Genomic DNA, 19,258 nt, shown 5'->3' on the forward strand with positions numbered 1-19,258 from the left:
GGGCATACACACCAGAGCCCAGTGTTCAGCCCAACCCCCTGAGCATCAAGGAGGCCCCTCCAAGTGAGCCACTGCCAGAACCAACAGAGCCGGGGGCACTTCAGCTGCCTCAACAGACGCCCCAGCCCCAGGTCACAGCCTGTCAATCGGATACCATCACCAGTGACCCAGTGCCAGCCCCCCGGCATTCCCTCAGAGAGTGCCAACCCCCCGCCTATTTACAGGACTATATCACATAGGTGGGGTTGGAACTATGGGGGGAGGGGTGTTATGTACACAGACCACCACCAGGGGTCCACGGCTACAGTAGGGAGCTTAGCTCCTCTAAACAATAGAAGTTTAGGATCCTAGTTCCCCCAGAATTCACCAATAGCAACTTTGGCAGGAAATTCAAACCCTCCAACAGGACTGTGGGTGTGCTGTGTGTGTGTGTATATAGTTGGCCTTGCAGGGCCGTTTTGCAGTTCCTGTGTGCAGTACAATAAACACGTCTCAACGCACGTCGTGGTCTGAGTCTTCCATGTGTCAAACCCAGTACTTTACACAACACAGAGAAGGGTTTGCCTACTTGGCTGTTGGGACCTGGAGGTCAGAGTGCTGCCTCTGGGTCCTCTATCCTTCAAACCAATAGCACATTGGGTCCAGCCTCAAATGCACAGTCAGGTGGGTGGCCATAAGAACATAAGAGAAGCCAATGTTGGATCAGGCCAATGGCCCATCTAGTCCAACACTCTGTCACACAGTGGCCAAAACAACCGGGAGCCATTGGGACTTCCGGTTTTGGCGCGAGAATGGCGGTTGCACTCTTGGGACGTTCCCAGAGTCGACTCGCCCACGCACGGTTGGGGGGGGATCCGCATAAGCGGAGACCCTAAGGAGCCTTAGGCAAAGGCTCCGAACCAGGGGGCACTTAGGGGAACTGCCTCTTTACTGGCCCGAAGGTCGAAAATTGAGGCTCGCCCCATGCCCCAACGGCCCCACCGCGACAGTGCCCCGTAAGGGGACTAGCAACGCCACCGGGACTTCACAGAGTGATGAAGCATAAGAACGTATGAAAGCGAAAGTGAGCAGCAACGAACTGTGAGTTCTCGATCGTGAGCGGGAAAAGATACTAGCGCGTTCCCCCCCACCGTATAAGCGCAAAGAGGAGGGTGAAATATCCCCCCCCCATAAGACTGGGACTGTAAGCCGAATAAGGAGGGGTGGTGAAAAGTGAAAGAAGTAAAGTTACCTTTTGGGGGTTTTCTATAAGCGAAGAAACGGGATCATTTCCCAAGCAGAGCGGCACAGACTTTTTAAAAGTAAACAAACTGCCAAGATGTCGGGGGCTAAAAGAGACAAGGACAAGGAGAAGGAAAAGCTGGCGAAGAAGCTAACGGCCACTTCCGGTCCTAGTTCCCGCCTTTCTGGTACGGCTGTCAATCATCAAGAAAGTGAGATGCTTTGCCCTCTGCTGGAGCAGATGCAGAAAATCAACCAAACTTTAATAAGCATGGAAAGTGTTCTCAGCAGTCAACAGATGCAGTTAACGGATACAGCCAAGAAAATGGAGGAGATTGCAAAGAAATGTCTGGTTTCAACTGAAGATACGCAGAAAATCAAGAAGAAGGTCAGCAAAATGGAAAAAAGCAAGAAATGCAAGAAAATAAGTTATTGATGTTACAAATGGAAAAGTCTAACTTGACTCTCCGATTTCAAGGGATTCAAGAAACGGAAAAAGAAGATCTCAGAAGCATATTAATGGAAGCGTTGGCACCACTGATGGGCAGTGAAGCGGAGAAATTAAGCGAAGAAATAGATCTGGTATACAGAGTCTATTCTAATTTTACAAAGAAAAATAATCTGCCAGCTGAAGTGGTTGTCAAGTTCACCAAGCAACGTGTGAGAGATCAGATTCTTAAAGCAACCTCAGCAATACCCTTGAAAATTAGAGAGCAAACAATAAGAATTTTAAAAGATGTGCCATTTGAAATTCGACAGAAACGGAAGGCATACAAAGGATTGACCACATTATTGCAAAATCGCCAAATTAGTTACAGGTGGTTGTTACAGAAGGACTGGTCTTTAAGTTTAAAGACAAGAGAGAGAAGATTGACTCCATTTTCAAAGCACAAGAGTTTTTGAAGAGACACGCCAGCTCAGAGGAAGAAGCAGAACTCACTAAGTGAAACGTTTTCAGCAGCGACGATGACAGCAGTCCAGAGGGAGGTGACGAAGAACCGGAGGAGAAAGGAGCAGCAGGAGGTGTCTCCTACAACCTAAGAGAGAAGAGGAATAAACGCCCCAACATCTGAAGAACTTTTGACTGTGCTGCAAAGACATATTCGTACTAACCTAAAAGGACTTTACTAATTAAACTAACTTTATATCTTTGACAGGTAAAGAAGCAAGAAGATCGATGGCTCGCAGTGAAGAGATGGGCTACTAATACGGTTAAAAGACTAACTTACTAATATACTCATCACTCGACCTTTTCTTAATCCTGCTATATACCCTTCCTCCTTTCTATAAATTTAAAGCAATAAAATTCTCTCCTTTTTAGGAGAGTTCAATTTTTAAAAAAACCAACAACCAGGAGCCATTGGGAGGTCCAGCAGTGGGGCCAGGACTCTAGGAGCCCTCCCACTGTTGCCCCCCCAAGCACCAAGAATACACTACATCACTTGCCCCAGCCTGACAGCCCGAAGAGGAAGCGGCCACAGGTAAGTCCCCCCCCCCGGCTCTGGCGGTGAGGCCTGAGCAGCTTCCAGCCGCCAGGCCCATCTATCCCCTCCCCCCAGCTCCACCACTGATCTCCTCCCTCCCTGGCTCCGGTGGCGAGGCCTGAGCGGCTTCCAGCCACCGGACCCATCGACCCCCCCAGCTCTGCCACCAATCTCTCTCCCCCTCCCCAGTTTCAGTGGCAAGGCCTGAGTGGCTTCCAGCCGCCGGCTGCCCCCGAGTTCCCAGCGCAGGGAATGCTCTTTTACTTTGGGGGGAATTTAAATATCCCCCAGGGAGCTCAAGTGGTTAAGACGCTGAACTGCAGACTGTGGAAGGTCGGTAGTTCAGCAGTTCGAGACCCGAGTGTGCCGCATGACAGAGCGAGCTCCCGTCTCTAGTTCCAGCTCCTGCCAACCTAGCAGTTCGAAAGCAAGAAATTGCAAGTAGATAAATAGGTACCACTTCAGTGGGAAGGTAACAGCATTCCGTGCACCTTGGTGTTTAGTCATGCCAGCCACATGACCACGGAAATGTCTTCGGACAGCGCTGGCTCTTCGGCTTTGAAACAGAGATGAGCACTGCAACCCTAGAGTCAGATTCGACTAGCTTTCGAGCAAGGGAACCTTTACCTAAATATCCCCCATATACTTTCCCCAACTTTTTAGATTTTTCTGCACACCTGGAGACTACTCCAAGTGTGCAAGAAAATCTCACTGCCCCCCAGGTGCCCTCAATGTGCGAATTTAGATATCTGCACGCAGGGAGCACCTTGGCTATTAGATATATAGATATGACTGCAGCATGAATAAGGATTTTTAGTATAGATGCAGAAGGAAAAATTAGGTTCAGAAATGTTGAAGGAAATTTGACAAGACCTATTAACATACTGGTTTAGTTTGGAACTATAAGGAAATAAGAGGAGCTCTGATGAGCCAAATAACTTGTAGAAGGAAGCAGAAGTGATCTCTGACAGTCAGGAAAATGATGGAGTCTAGGATGACAGTAAGACCCCTGTGAGAAACGTCACAGTAAAGGCCAGAAATTTGGAATTGGAATGAATCAGGGTGAAAATGTACATTTTGGATGGCAGCTAGGCCTCTGCATAGTCCTGGCTGCCATGAATGTGGGAGGGGGTGACTCAGGAATGGCTACTTTTGATTCTGCTGTGCCTTCACTGGTTTTATTATTTTATCATCTCTGTGACTTGTGCTGTTTGACCTTGGGTGCCTGGTGTAGTCTTTCTCTTGAGAAATGTAGCCTGTTACTTTGGCGGGCTCTTACCTGCTGTCTGATTGGTTGGGTGCCATCAGGGGACCACCTTGAATAATGTATATCTGCTTGCTTTGCATGCTTTCCCCCAGTTCTAACATGAAGTAGTTAAGATATCTGCATACTCTCAATGTCTCAATAAAACTTTACTTCTTTGAATGAAAGTTTTTGGGAACTGATTGCTGCAGGAGTCTGACATTGGAGACATTGAAAAGACAGGATGTTATTGGAAGGAGAACTTCTCTATACTAATGAGGTTATAAAAGTTAGTTCTAAGACCTGAGCTAATGAAAAGTCCTACAGATGTGGCAGCTGGTTATTTGCTGGTTATTTGCCCATGGAATGGTGTTCTTTAAGATTGTGACTGTTTGAGTCAAGCTTGCTTGTATGTTTTCACAGATCTCCATATGATCAGTTAGCTGAAGATGTCAAAAGTTGTTAAATATTACATACATTCCTTCAGGGGGACCTTCGTATGAGATCACTTTGCAGTTGTGTGATACAGATACATAAAATATGAGTATTCTGAGAGTATTCTGCACATGTGTGTGTGTGTTTTTGTTTACCCCTTTAAAATATATGGGAGCAGCTTTGGGAAAAGATCAGAGCGCCCACCTTGTGTTTTTGAAATGGACAAGAACTGAAAAATTACAGTGTAGACCTCACACTTAATGCTTTGTTGTTCAGTCGCACAGTCGAGTCCGACTCTTCGCGACCCCATGGACCAGCTCCCGCCAGGCCCTCCTGTCTTCCGCCGACCTCTGAAGTTGGCTCAATTTCATGTTCATTGCATTGATGACACTGTCTAACCATCTCATCCTTTGCCGTCCCCGTCTTCTTTGACCTTCAATCTTTCCCAGCATCAGGGTCTTCTCCAGTGAGTGCTCCCTTCTCATTTGGTGGCCAAAGTATTTGAGCTTCAGTTTCATTATCTGGCCTTCCAGGGAACAGTCAGGGTTGATTTCTTTTAGGATTGACTGATTTGATCTTCTTGCAGTCCAAGGGACTCTCAAGAGTCCTCTCCAGCACCATAGTTCAAAAGAATCCATTCTTCGGCGTTCGGCCTTCCTTATAGTCCAACTCTCGCAGCCATACATGACTACTGGGAATACCATTGCTTTGACCATGCGGACTTTTGTTGGCAGGGTGATGTCTCTACTTTTTATCATGCTGTTTAGGTTCGCCATCGCTTTCCTCCCTTAACACTTAATGCTACATGTGTACATTTGTGAAACAACTCAAACTTTATTTTGCATTATAAAGATAAGTAGATATTATTTTAATTTCTTCCCTTTGCATTTGAAATAACACTGGAAGATTTTTTCCCCTCAGTGCCTTTGGTCTCCTGCACCATCTGTTCTTAGCTCCCTTCTTACTGCTAGTGGGATGCTGTGTTCCTGTAAGTGTTGGGAAGAGAAAAGGCTATGCTGGCTGATGAGACATCCAGTCTTTTTTAAAAAAATGATGATTGAATGTATATACTTTATATGCCTTATAGGTGAGAAATGTAGAAGTTTTATCAGCCTGACACCCCCAGAGGATCAAGGTAATTATATAGTGCCATTATTTTGTGTTTCTGCTTCTTTATTTTAGATTTCTGAATCATGGTCTTAAAAAAATCGCTCTACTTTCATGGTTCAGATATAAATTCTGGTAACTTTTTTGCTGAATTTTGAATGGGAGGGAGGTCTTCTCATTTTAGCTCCAGGGCACATCATTTTGGATAGAGCCCATGACAGCTCAAATTGGATCTCATATCAGAAACCAAAAGGAGTCTTGGGAAAACCAAAAAAAGGGGGGGGGATTGCTGAGCATGTTTAAGACCTGTCAGTGGAGAACAGTTTTGGGAACACCAGGAAAAAACAATTAGACTGTGCTGATCCTGTACACAAAATGTAGCTTTTGGAGTGTGAGGCGCAGGGAGGCATTTCAGGGAAAGGTATTTTGCATCACCTCTTACCTGATACTTGTAACTGAAGATGCCAGGGATTGAACCTGGGGCCTTCCGTATGCAAAGCAGATACTCTGCCATGGAGCTATGACCTCTTCCCTTAAAGGGGTTCAACAAAAGACTTTTAAAATTTACACTTTACAATTTTCTTTTGCCCTGTGTGCAGCCCAGAAAGAACATTGGCAAGAAAGAACATTGGCAAGTAACATTTTGCTGTCACTTAAAATGGTTTGGTACAGTTTCAAAGGGACAACTAACTGGGATGTATAAAAGGAATGACAGGATTGCCCATTGGAAACAATGGGAGAGACTTGAAGGCCCATTGGAGATAATGGGAACCAGGAATGCCAATTGACTTGCATGGGCTTCACTGAAATACATTGCAGCACAAAAAAAGTTGCAAAGAAAATGTGGAATGGTTTTTCCATTAAGGTCTTTGGGCCACTCGCACTGGGACCCATGGCAGGCCCTTGGCGTAGTTCCGCACGTACACTGGGTCTTCAGGAAGGAACCCTCAGGCAGCTTCCTGGTCCTCCATGTCCGGTTCGCGTTTGGGGGCCTGGTCCAGATGCAGTCGATCTAGACTTGTTGTGAGGCGGCGACCCAGGAGTAATTCAGCTGGACTGCGCCCCGTTGTTGTGTGTGGTGTGGTTCGTTGGCCGAAGAGGAAGGAGGCCAACTTGTAGTCCCAGTCAGTTGAGTCGAGTCATCGGAGTGCATCCTTGGTGGTTCGGACCATCCGCTCCGCTTGACCGTTTGTGGCAGGGTGGAACGGAGCTGACCGCACATGTCGAATTCCATAGTAGGATGTAAAGTCCTGGAATTCCCTGGATGTAAATGCAGTGCCATTGTCCATTACCAGGGTGTCCGGGATACCCTGGGCACTGAAGATCCGCCACATGGCCTTGATGGCGGATCTCGAGGAGGTGGACGGAACTGGGATGACTTCTAGCCACTTACTGAAAGAGTCAACAAGGATAAAAAACAGCTGCCCCTGGAACGGCCCCGCAAAGTTTAGGTGGAATCGAGACCAGGGGCAGTGTGAAGACTCCCAGGCTTTCTCCGGAGACCTAAGCAGGTCGAGGTGAGAGACCTGGCAAGGCTGACATCATTTTACCATGTCCTCGATGTCCTGGTTGAGGCCAGACCACCAGATGTAGCTCCGTGCTAATGCCTTCATCCTCACGACCCCGGGGTGGTGCTTGTGTAGAGCCGCTAAGACTCGTTGCTGTAGTGGGGCAGGTATCACCGCCCGGCCAACCCCACATCAGGCACCCTTTGTAGGTAGACAGTTTGTCTTTCCGAGTGACAAACGGCGTGAATTCGGGGCCCTGCTTGGCCATAGGCCATCTCCTCCCCACCCAGTCCAGGACTCGACAGAGAACCTTGTCCCAGCCCCTGAAGCAGGTGACCTCCCACACATGAACCGAGCGATCGGGGAGCGACTCCATGAGGGTGATCGAGTGCAGAGGAGCGGGGTCAGGGTCCGTGACGGGCACCAGCAGGCAGCTGACAGCATCGGCATGTCCGATGGCTTTCCCGGGGCAATGCACAAGGTCATAGCTGTACCCCGCCATGAAAATGGACAACCGTAGAACCCTGGGGGAGACCATCTGTGGAGTCTGACGATCCGGAGCCAGGAGACCCAGAAGAGCCTTATGGTCTATCACCACTGTGAAGGCCCAGCTGTAGAGATAGTGGTGGAATTTTTTTACACCAGTCACTATCGCTAGCGCTGCCTTGTTTATCTGCACGTAGTTGCGCTCCGCAGAAGACAAGGTCCTAGAGTAGTAGGTGACCTGGACCTCCCAGCCGTCTGGCAACCAATAACCCAGGACCGCCCCAACCCCGTATGGAGAAGCGTCACAGGCAAGGACCACTGGTAGTGCTTCGTTGAAATGGTGCAGGACGGAGTTAGAAATGAGCAAGGGAAAAATAAGTTGAAGGTCTTGCAGCACAAAATAAATTTATTACTAACACAAGAAATAGAGAAAAAAATAGAATACACGAGACAATACTTTTTTGAAAATACGAACAAGCCAACAAGATGGCTATCATATAGACTCAGGAAGGAAAGAGAGAAGCGTACCATAATAGCACTGAGGAATGACAAAGGGATCTTAAAGCAAAGTATACAAGATCTAAAAGAAATAGTTGAAAAATATTATCAGAATTTATATAAGCAGGAGGACCAAGATAAGGAACAAATAAAGGAATATCTACAAGGAAGGAATTATAAGGAATTTGAGGGAAAACATAGAACGTTACTAAATGGGAAAGTAGCAATGTGTGAAGTAGTGGAGGCAATTAAAAAACAAAAGAAGAAAAAAGCCCCAGGCCCAGATGGAATTCCAGCAGAATTGTATCAAATTTTCGAAGAAGAGATCAGCCAACCATTTAAAGAACTACTACAAAAAATAGGGCAAATAGAACAGCTACCAAACTCATGGTATCAAGCAGCAATAACTTTGATTCACAAAACAGATACAGACGCTACAGACATCAAAAACTACAGACTAATATCACTATTGAACGTTGATTATAAAATATTTGCTAATATATTGGCAACGAGATTTTAAAAAGTATTAGCCCAGGTAGTACATCAAGATCAGACAGGTTTTCTACCAAAAAGACAGATAAAAAGTAATATGAGGACAATTATGAATGTTATAGAATATTATGAACAACACCCAGGAAAACAAAGGGCCTTGATGTTTATGGACGCAGAGAAGGCTTTTGATAATCTGTTTTGGAATTTGTACTCCAAAAACTAAGTAGCTGGAGATGTGGAACAAACTTCTTGGCAATGATACGAGCGATATATAACAGACAAGGCACTAATATAATTATAAATGGAGACACATCCTCTCAAATAGTGATACAGAAAGGAACACGCCAGGGCTGCCCACTCTCACCGTTGTTATTCATATTCACATTAGAAACATTAAATAGTGAGGTAGAAGACAGTAAAATACTAGGACTGAAAATAAAACGAGAAGAATTTAAATTATTAGCATTTGCGGATGACGTGGTATTTATAATGGAAGACCCGTTAATCTCAAGCCAATATTTACTAAAGACGGTGCAAGAATTTGGAGGGAAAGCAGGATTAAAAATTAATCTGAAAAAAACTAAAATAATAACAAAAATTGTATGGCTAAGGTAATCCAAGAATTATATAAGATAACAAATATAGAGATAGTGAAGAAAATTAAATATCTAGGAATAATACTATCTAATAGGAACAGTACAATCCTTGAAGATAATTATTATAAGTTACTAGACGAAATTAGGAAAGATACTGCACGATGGAAAAGCATACAATTATCCTTAATGGGCAGAATTAACACTGTAAAAATGATGATATTACTGAAATTTTTATTCTTAGCCCAAAACATACCCATACTAAAAAATTCTAAAGTCTTTGTAGAAATGGATAAAGAGATAAAAAGATTCATTTGGCATCCAAAACGTCCAAGAATTAACTTGAAACACTTCAAAATAGGAAAGAAAGAGGGGGATTTGGATTGCCTAATTGGAGATTATATTATCAAGCCGCAGCTCTAACTTGGATTAAAGATTGGCTAACTTTAGACAATTTGTTGTTGTTGTTCAGTCACACAGTCGAGTCCGACTCTTCGCGACCCCATGGACCAGCTCCCGCCAGGCCCTCCTGTCTTTCGCCGTCCTCTGAAGTTGGACTTTAGACAATACCAGAACTTTAAATTTAGAAGGGCATGACCTGAGTATGGGTTGGTATGCCTACATCTGGTACGGGAAGGATAAAGTACACTCAAATTTCAAACAACATATGATTAGAGGGGCCTTATTATGGGTATGGAATGAAATTAAAGTATTATAGGAAGACGCCGAAATGGGTCTCACCTTTAGAGGCATATATAAAACCATCCCTTGTAAACCCATGCAATAGAGAAAGCTATCAAACACTGCTAGATGAAAATAATAGTCTAAAATCAGAAGAAATACTACTAAAACTATATAAAATAAAGCTAAATTGGTGGGAAAATATGCAACTTAGATCTAGATATACTAAAGATAAGAAAGTAGGGTTCCAAGGGAAAAAAAACACAATTAGATAAGATCTGGTTATCCTCGAGTGATAAAACGATCCAGAAAATATATAGCTTTCTATTAGAAGAATTTATGTTAGACGAAATGGTTAGCTCAACTATGATAACATGGATGAAAGACATAGGGCATACAATAGACCAATGGTTAAGTACATGGAAATCACTAAAATATGTAAGAGCGACTAATTATAAAGAAAATATCTACAAAGTGTATCATAGATGGTATTGGTCCCCAGATAGGTTAGCGAAATGTTACCCGTCAATGTCTAAAATATGTTGGAAATGTAAAAAAAATATAGGGACGTTCTTCCACATGTGGAAAGTAGAGAAGTATTGGAAAGAGATACAAAAACTTATTATGGATATTGTGAAGATAAACTTGGTGTTAACTACGGAAATAGTATTACTAAACATGATACCAGAGGATTATAAACAAAATGACAAATGTTTGTTAATATATATAGTGACCACTGCTAGAATATTAATGGCTAAATATTGGAAAAGAGATAGATTCCCAACAAGAGGGGAAATAATAATTAAGTTGATGGAAGTAGCAGAAATGGATAAACTAACTATAAGCCTTCAAGGAAAAGATGGAAGTGTGTTTAATAAAAGATGGGGTAGAGTATACAAATGGATTCATGAAATATGGGAAAATTTAGATTCAAATGTATAAAAGAATGAATGTATGTAAGTTTAGATAAGACTCAAGTTATTGGAAGAAGGAAAGTTTGTGAATAATTGGAAAAATGATTTTAAAAAGTTTTTTTAAAATGAGCAAGTCCTTGACCCCCTGGAATGCCGTTGCGTGAGCAGCTGTCCAGACCCAGGGCGCATCATTGTCCAGGAGATGGTGCAGGGGCTCCGCCATGGCATCTTTCAAGGGGAGAAAGGCATGATAAAAATTGAGCAGGCCCAAGAAAGCCTGCAGTTCAGATTTGGAAGTGGGAGTCGGGCCCCCCATAATTGCCCGAATTTTATCGTCTGTGGGGTGGATACCCTGGGCGTCCACCGCAAACCCCAGGAACTCGATGCACAGCACCCCGAGGAGACACTTTTCTTTCTTCACCTTGAGGCCAGCGGAGTCGAACCTCTGGAGCACTGCCCGGAGCTGGTCAGCGAAGGTGGCGGAGTCCGGCACCGCAATGATGACATCATCTAGAAAAGGTTGTACTCCTGGGATGCCTTTGAGGAGGGAATCCATAAATGACTTGAAAATCCCAGGGGCTACACATACACCGAACTGCAGCCTAGTCACCCGAAACGCCCCCTTATGCGTAGCGATGGTTTGTGCCTCAGCGGCCACCGCATCGACCAGCAACTGCTGGTAAGCTTGTGCCAAGTCTAGCTTACCAAAGACCTTGGCTCCTGCAAGGGAAACTAAGACGTGGCTTACCACTGGGACCAGGTAAGCGTGGTCCTGCAAGGCTTTGTTGATAGTGCACTTATAATCGGCACATATATGGACATCACCATTCGGTTTGACCGGCGTGACGATGGGGGTCTCCCAGCGCGCAAACGCAAGGCCATATGTGGACCAAAAGCCTGATGGAACATCTCCGTCTTGCAGGCCCTGCAGAACTGAGTAGAAGAAGAAGAAGAAGAAGAGATTGGATTTGTACCCCGCCCTTCACTTGGAGTCTCAGAGCAGCTTACAAACTCTGACACAAACTGCTCTTTCAGAAACAGCTGTGCCAGAGCTGTGCCAGAGCTTGTGACTGACCCAAGATCCCACAGAGCCCTGATCTCAATGGGGAGCATGTTTCACTAGGTGGGGCCAGGGCAGAGAAGGCCCTGGCCCTGGTCAAGGCTCAATGGATGTCTTTTGGGCCAGGGACCACCAGGAGATGTTGATTATTAGAGCGTAAAACTCTTTGAGGGATATACTGTGTATTGTCTGGATTCAGCTTCAGTTTTGTTCTCCGTTAGCCACCTGACAGCCGCACAGCACCAGTTCAAGACAGATGCATCTGGATCCCTGGATAATGAAATAGAGAGCTGGGTGTCATCTGCATGTTGGTTATTTAGTGATATAGACCAGTGCTACGGTTGCTAGCCTCCAGGTGGGCCTGGACATCTCCAGGAATTACAACTTATCTGCAGACAACAGACATCCATTCCCCTGGAGAAAATGCCAGCTTTGGAGGGTGGATTTAATGCTATTTAACCCCCCTGAGGTCCCTCCCCTCCCCAAACTCTGCCCTTTCCAGGATTCACCCACAAATTTCCAGGAATTCCACAATCTAAAGTTGGCAGTCTGAAGTACCATTAACAAGCATACTACCTTGCAAAACACTAACAAGAAGACAGATTCCTGCCCCGGGGAAAGTAATACATGGGAGTCAGCAGAAGATAGTGAGGTCAGAGCAAATGGGTAAATACGTGCAGTTCAGTTACAGGAATTTAGGTTCACAGAACAGTGAGGAAATCTTTGAGGAATGATTTTAAAGAAGAGAAAGAGGTGGGAATTTTATCTAGTGAGCTTAGTTCTCTCAAAAGGATCCTGAATGGGCATTTGATTGAGCAAGAGTCTAATTTCAAGTATTTAGACCTTCATTTTGCCTCTTCTAATAACTGGAAATTTCATTATTCTAGTCTCCTTAAGTCCACCAAAGTACATCTAGCAGCAATCATGAGATTTTTTTTTTTAATCATTCCAGAGGGTAATTTGTACTTTTTGCTCTGGAAGTCTACAAAGCAAAAATTAGATCTTTTCTGCTCTACAGGGCTCCACTCCAGTTTCCAGCCCTTACTTCCAAAATTGAATCTTTGCATGCCATCTTTCAAATGACTAATCACATTTCACACTCCGACTTGTACTTAGAAGTCGGCCTTACTTCCATCTCTTTGATGGTATGGAAGGGTGTGGTGAAATTTAGGTTTTATTTGCTAGACCTGGATTTTCTTCCTTACCTTCTAAAATGGACCAAACTTAATCTTTTCGTATCTTCCTGGACAAAGTGAGTAGACAAAAGACTCTCATATCTGCATATTTCTTACCCTAGTTTTCTCTCAGATCTTCATTTAGTTATGAATAAGTTAATTACTAGCCTAGAACAAAGGGGCAACTTTGAGTTATGCAGCAATTCAAAAAGGAAATGTGACCCTCTTTTGAGGGACTGAGTACCCCTCCTTTTTCAGTGCTTCCAGATTATCTGTAATTTTTAACAATCACAATTTATCGAAGACTTTTCTTCTGGGCTCAACACAATGCCCTACCCCTTAACGAATTATTCAGTAGATTCTCAAGTAGTCTGATTGAACAGAGAGCCTGCCCATGTGGAAATGCATAGACAGAATCACTCATTTTTTATTTAGTTGTGATTTATATTCCTCAATACGATCAATTTTTATTTCTCCATTAATATCACATTTCCCTGTAAGTTCTCATGATCACCACCTAATATATCTGTTGTCTGATAAAGATAAGGATATCACCCTCTCTGTAGTCCATTATCTAATCACAGCCTTGAAGATCTGTCCAAAGACATAAACTTATTTTCACCTAGATGCTCATATGCATACAGGCGCTTTTTTAGCACTGGAACTGGAACTCTGCAACCCCTACTAGGTAAAAGCATGTTTATTTATTTGTAATAATTCTCAGGGCCTTTTTTTGTAGAAAAAACCCAGCAGGAACTCATTAGCATAATAGGCCACACCCAACAGCAGAAATTCATTTGCTTATTAGGACACACCCCTGACAGCACAGCTCATTAGCATATTAAGCTACACACCCCATGTTCGCAGAAGTGTGGCCATCCAGCCACACGCACCTTTTGCTTCTTATTCTGTTTACCTTGTTTGTTGTCAAAACCCAGGGCTTTTTTGTAGCAGGAGCTCCTTTGCATGTTAGGCCACACACCCCTAATGTAGCCAGTCCTAATGAGTTTCTGCTGTTGGGTGTGGCCTATTATGCTAATGAGTTCCTGCTGGGCGTGGCCAACTCGGGAGCCAGCCGGAACTCCATTCCTGTGTGTTCCTGCCCAAAAATAGCCCTGGTTCTTATTTCTCAAAGTTCCTCTCTATTACTAATTCCCTGTAAGTAGAAATCTATCAGAGTATGCAAAGAGCTAAGCTAGAACCTTTCTCCCTGGGATGCTTTTCTTTGGGGGGGGGGTTTCTTATATGGGGGAGCATTAAAAGGGTGATTCATTTCCTGCAGGACCAATTCAACATATTTATTGCCTCTACCAAAGAGTTCCTATTTCCTTCTGCCACCCTGCTACTAGCTGGGTCCACACCCATATGTTTAGTTGGTACTCTCCTCACTGTGCTGCCCCAAGCAGTTGATTGGGTGGCATGTCCACAGAACTGGCCTTGCCTAACTGTAGTCTGCAGTGGAGAAGCCCATCTTGCCACCTCAGAATTCTGCCATTTCCTTATTCTGTATAATGTAGACCAGGCTTAATTTTCCAGTGTAACATTTAAGGAATGGACAAAAGTGTCACCGTTGTCTCTGGGCTTCTAAAATATACCTTCTAGTGAGAACAAATTTAGCTTTATCTTGCCTTTCTTGCCAAACTCTCTCTCACCCTATAAATGAAGAGTATACCTGCAGTGTCTTTATATTGTTACATTAGTCACTCTTGCAAACTCTAGAAGGACTTCATACCCATGTGAAACTAAATAGGTCAGGTATGTGGCTCAGACCGTGAGTACTATATTTACTTTTAGAAGTCTGTCATGCAGCTGAGCACTATACATAGTTGCCTTTGCTCAAGGCAAAAGGCTTCAGAACATGGAGTGCTTTTCCTTTCCAAAAATGCTTGCGAGTTTGATTAAACTTCTAATGTAAAATAGCTGGCAGGAGAGAACACCTTATAAGTTTGCTGATTGCTTGCAATTCCAAGTAAGTTGTTATACTTCTGGTAGATGTTAAAAGAGTATAATTAGTTTTTATTAATTTAGATTTTTTGTCTTTCAGTTTTTGTATTTCAGATTTATTAATTTAGATTTATTGTCTTTCAGTTTCAGGGCAATGTCTCTCACAAACTGAATTGACTGTTGCAATCTCATTAAGCTGTTTGTATATAGAACAAAGTTTGAGTCCAGTGGCACCTTTAAGACCAACAAAGTTTTATTCAAAGTGTAAGTTCTCGTATACAAAGTACACTTCTTCATATATAGTGTGCAATAATAAAGGGATAAAAGTAATTAATCTAAAATGATTTTAAAATAAGTTTTGTTGTATTTTCAGTTTTGTAAGATCAAAATATTATTTATTTGAAAACGCTGAGAGTCCAAAGAAGAGATCTGCTCTGAGCAGTTTTATAGAACTGCTGTGCATTGGAAGCGGTTGAATGAGTAATATTTGTTTATGATTTAAGGATTGGCCTGAGATATTACCAATTCTGCTGCTTGCTTTCATTGGTCGAAGAATAATAATTGTCAGTATTTCTGTGGCAAGAATGACCAATCTCTTCTGTCACCTAAATCTGTTCTCCTTCTATCAGGTGAAGATGGGTGCCCTGGCTGTGCTTATTCTCCCATTACTTGTAGTTGGAGTCAGTGGGATAATATATATTTATCGGTCAGTTGTTCAGCTGATGTCAAAATCTGCTGTGCGGAGTAAAGTTGTAGTGATCACAGATGCTCTTTCCGGCGTGGGCAAGGGTAAGCCAGTACAACAAATTACTAACCAATATTATGCTCCACAACACAACTCCCACATGCTTAAAACTTAAAATGCTGTGATTGCCATGTGTCACTTGGAATCTAGCTATCTGACTGGTGAACCTCAAAGAGTATCTAGAATCTTCAGAATCTCAGCTTTCATCTAAAAATGCAATGTCTGTGCCTTGTGATTGTAAAGGAGACATTGGGAATGTGGAGAGGAGAAACCAAAGTTTTCTAATCCAGCACTGAAGGGCATTGTGTAGTATGGAGTGTGTGCGTGCGTGTGTGTTTGTTTGGCAAATGTAAAAGTTCCAAAGTTTATTTATTTAATGGCTTTCACCAGCTTATAATACAAAGAATAAAACTGAACACACAGAATAAAATATGTTAAACTGGTATAATATATAATAAAATCGTCCAACATTGGAATATAGGACTCATGGGGTAAGGATCATCTTCTCTCTACATATTGCCCAACAGCATTTTACAGTATGTGGTTCATAATGCCTTAGACCATAGACTATGCATTATATTTGGACCAAGTTCACTATTTGGCAAACTTTAAAATTCTGCAAGATTAATTACAAAAAAAATGGCTTCTGAACTTTTGGTAAACCAACCAACATGCTAAGAATGAAGTAAGATAAAAAATGTACATAAGTTCTGTGTCAATTTGTCCACTGTGCCCTACATGTTCTGTACAAGAAATAAGGCCCTTTGTGGCAAAATATGGAATTTTTATAGCACATTTTCTAGAATTCTACTTTACAGAGCTTCTCCATTCTTAATACAAAACAAAACCAACAATAATAGATACATCAAATTTGTTCAGAGTTGTGTCCTCACAACATTCTTGTGATTCAACTAGGGAAATCTGGGCCCAAAGGAATGACGCTCAGGTAGGTCCAGAATTAGTTGAGAAGCTGCCCCCACAAATACAGAGTCTCGGATGATATAAATGGAATTATTTATAGCAGGGTGGTTATGCTGTAGTGGTGAGATCTAATTGCATGTACAGTAACTATCATGTGACAGCAAGAAGTTAAAAATAGATTGTTTCTATAATCCCTAAAGTGTGTTCTAAATGCTGGGCTCTGAGGCCTGGAACCAGTAAAAATGAGATCCATGGGCTTATCCTAAAGCTAAATTGTTTGCAGACTTTTGGGCTAAGTACTTGAACAGGCAGCAATAATTCCATCGGTAGATGGGTACATAGCTACAGAGAGTGCCAGGGAATCTAAGTGATCTTCATCAGTGCTATGGAGTTCTCTGTTAGGGCTTACTGTGTGCAAGGGGGCGGAAATAGGAGATGTCAATGGATAGAAGTCCTGGCTCAGATGAATGATCTGGCAGACATGGCTGGGGAAGTTAGAAAAATATGGAGCCACAAGTTATACAGCTTTAATTTCTCGGTGGTGGATTTCCAGAGCTTTGCATTGGATGTTCCTGGAGCTGCACCAAGATTGACAATGGATAGGGTTGCCAGCTCAGGGTTGGAAAATTCCTGGATATTTTGGAGGGTGGAGCCTGTGGAAGGGAGGGACTTCAGTAAGGTATATTGCCATAGAGACCAACTTCCAAGGCAGCCATTTTCTCCAGGGAAACTGATCTCTGTAGGCTGGAGGCCAGATGTAATTCTAGGAGACTTTCAGCCACCACCTCACACCTTTGCTTCCTCCCCTCTCCCCCTACCTCTTCCACACTCTTTCTCCCATCTACCCCCTTTTTTTGTTCTTTATGTCTCCTACATCCTTGTTACTTTCTCTTTCTTTCTGCCCCCTCATCATTCTCTTTGTTTTTCTGCCTTTCCACCTCATCACTCTTCCTCTCTTTCTGCCCCCCCACCCCATCACTCTCTCTTTCTGTCCTCATCACTCTCCCAGACTCCTGTCTGCTTCCTCCCCCACTTTGCACAGCAGCAGGAGCAGTAGTGGCCCCCTGTGGTTTTTATGGGCCCCTCCCCGAACCTCGGCTCCCCCTTTCCCCCCAGCCCCCTCACCCTTGATCGATCGCGGTGTTGCACAGTCAGGAGAAGAGCAGGAGAAGGGGACAAAGAGAAAGAGGAGAGGAGCCTGAGTCCCCACTCTGACCTCTGACCATTGGCTGCCTTACCCTCGCCTTTCATTGGACTTTTGGAACAGTGGGCGAGCTCTATGCAAAGAGCCTGCCAAATACAAGCTAAGCCACGCTGCCACTTCCTCTTCCTAGCAAACTACAGCAGCAGAGCACATGAGCCTTTCTGCCTATCCTGCACAGCCCTGGGCCATAGCTCCTCCTCCTCCTCCTCCTCCTCCTCCTCCTCCTTCATCCTCCATGGGCCTGGTTGGCTGGGGTTTGTGGATTACGATTACCCCCTCATTTTTATGCTGTCGCATTTCCAGCATCCATTCCTCCCTCCACCAGTGTACAGCCTGCAGGACTCCAAGTCCAGGTAGAGACCAGAGGGGCTCATGTGGGGGCAGCAGGGGTGGGGGTCTCTAGTTGGAACTACAAAACTGATTTCGTTCTAAGTACCTTGGTTGCTGCGAGGATGGAGATGGATTGGGTGGGGAGGTATTTCCACTGAATCTGCTCCCTTGCTTTTGTTTCCAGCGGGGCCTGCTGTGGGACTTGGCTTGGCCCTTGCTTCAGTGCTGGGCTTCTCTATTTGGAACTGCAAAGCTGATTTGGCTCTAAGTAGCTTTTGACTGTGTGGATCACAACAAACTATGGCAGGTCCTTAAAGAGATGGGAGTACCAGACCACCTCACATGTCTCTTGAGAAACCTGTATAAGGGCCAAGAAGCGACAGTTAGAACCGGATACGGAACAACTGATTGGTTCAGCATAGGAAAAGGAGTACGACAAGGATGTATACTGTCACCTTGCTTATTTAATATATATGCAGAGTACATCATGCGAAATGCTGGCCTGGATGAATCACAAGCCAGAATTGAGATTGCTGGGGAAAAGATCAACAACCTCAGATATGCAGACGATACCACTCTAATGGCAGAAAGTGAAGAGGACCTAAAGAGCCTCTTGCTCAGGGTAAAAGAGGAGAGCGCAAAAGTGGGCTTGAAGCTCAACATCAAAAAAACTAAGATCATGGCATCCGGCCCCATCACTCCTTGGCAAATAGAAGGGGAAGTCGTGGAAGTAGTGACAGACTTCACGTTCCTGGGATCCCAGATCACCGCAGACTGTGACTGCAGCCATGAAATTAAAAGACGCCTGCTCCTTGGGAGGAAAGCGATGGCGAACCTAAACAGCATGATAAAAAGTAGAGACATCACCCTGCCAACAAAAATACGCATGGTCCAAGCAATGGTATTCCCAGTAGTCATGTATGGCTGCGAGAGCTGGACTATAAGGAAGGCCGAGCGCCGAAGAATAGATTCTTTTGAACTATGGTGCTGGAGAAGACTCTTGAGAGTCCCTTGGACTGCAAGAAGAACAAATCAGTCAATCCTCAAAGAAATCAACCCTGACTGTTCCCTGGAAGGCCAGATAATGAAACTGAAGCTCAAATACTTTGGCCACCAAATGAGAAGGGAGCACTCACTGGAGAAGACCCTGATGCTGGGAAAGATTGAAGGTCAAAGAAGACGGGGACGGCAAAGGATGAGATGGTTAGACAGTGTCA

At 43.9% G+C, this 19,258-nt stretch overlaps 1 protein-coding gene across 1 annotated transcript in view; it reads left to right on the plus strand.

The window, feature by feature from the left end:
- Positions 1-14,728: 14,728 nt before the first annotated feature.
- DHRS7C (dehydrogenase/reductase (SDR family) member 7C) overlaps positions 14,729-19,258 on the plus strand; it is a 33,568-nt gene continuing 29,038 nt past the window's right edge. Inside the window, exons 1-3 of the mRNA XM_015414338.1 lie at positions 14,729-14,866; positions 14,986-15,105; positions 15,471-15,630. Coding sequence (XP_015269824.1) covers positions 15,477-15,630 — 154 coding nt within the window. The 5' untranslated portion in view covers positions 14,729-14,866; positions 14,986-15,105; positions 15,471-15,476. The remainder of the gene's footprint in view (positions 14,867-14,985; positions 15,106-15,470; positions 15,631-19,258) is intronic.

The sequence above is a fragment of the Gekko japonicus genome, unplaced genomic scaffold, assembly GCF_001447785.1.
Source record: "Gekko japonicus isolate JY-2015 unplaced genomic scaffold, Gekko_japonicus_V1.1 scaffold152, whole genome shotgun sequence".
Classification (NCBI taxonomy): Eukaryota; Metazoa; Chordata; class Lepidosauria; order Squamata; family Gekkonidae; genus Gekko; species Gekko japonicus.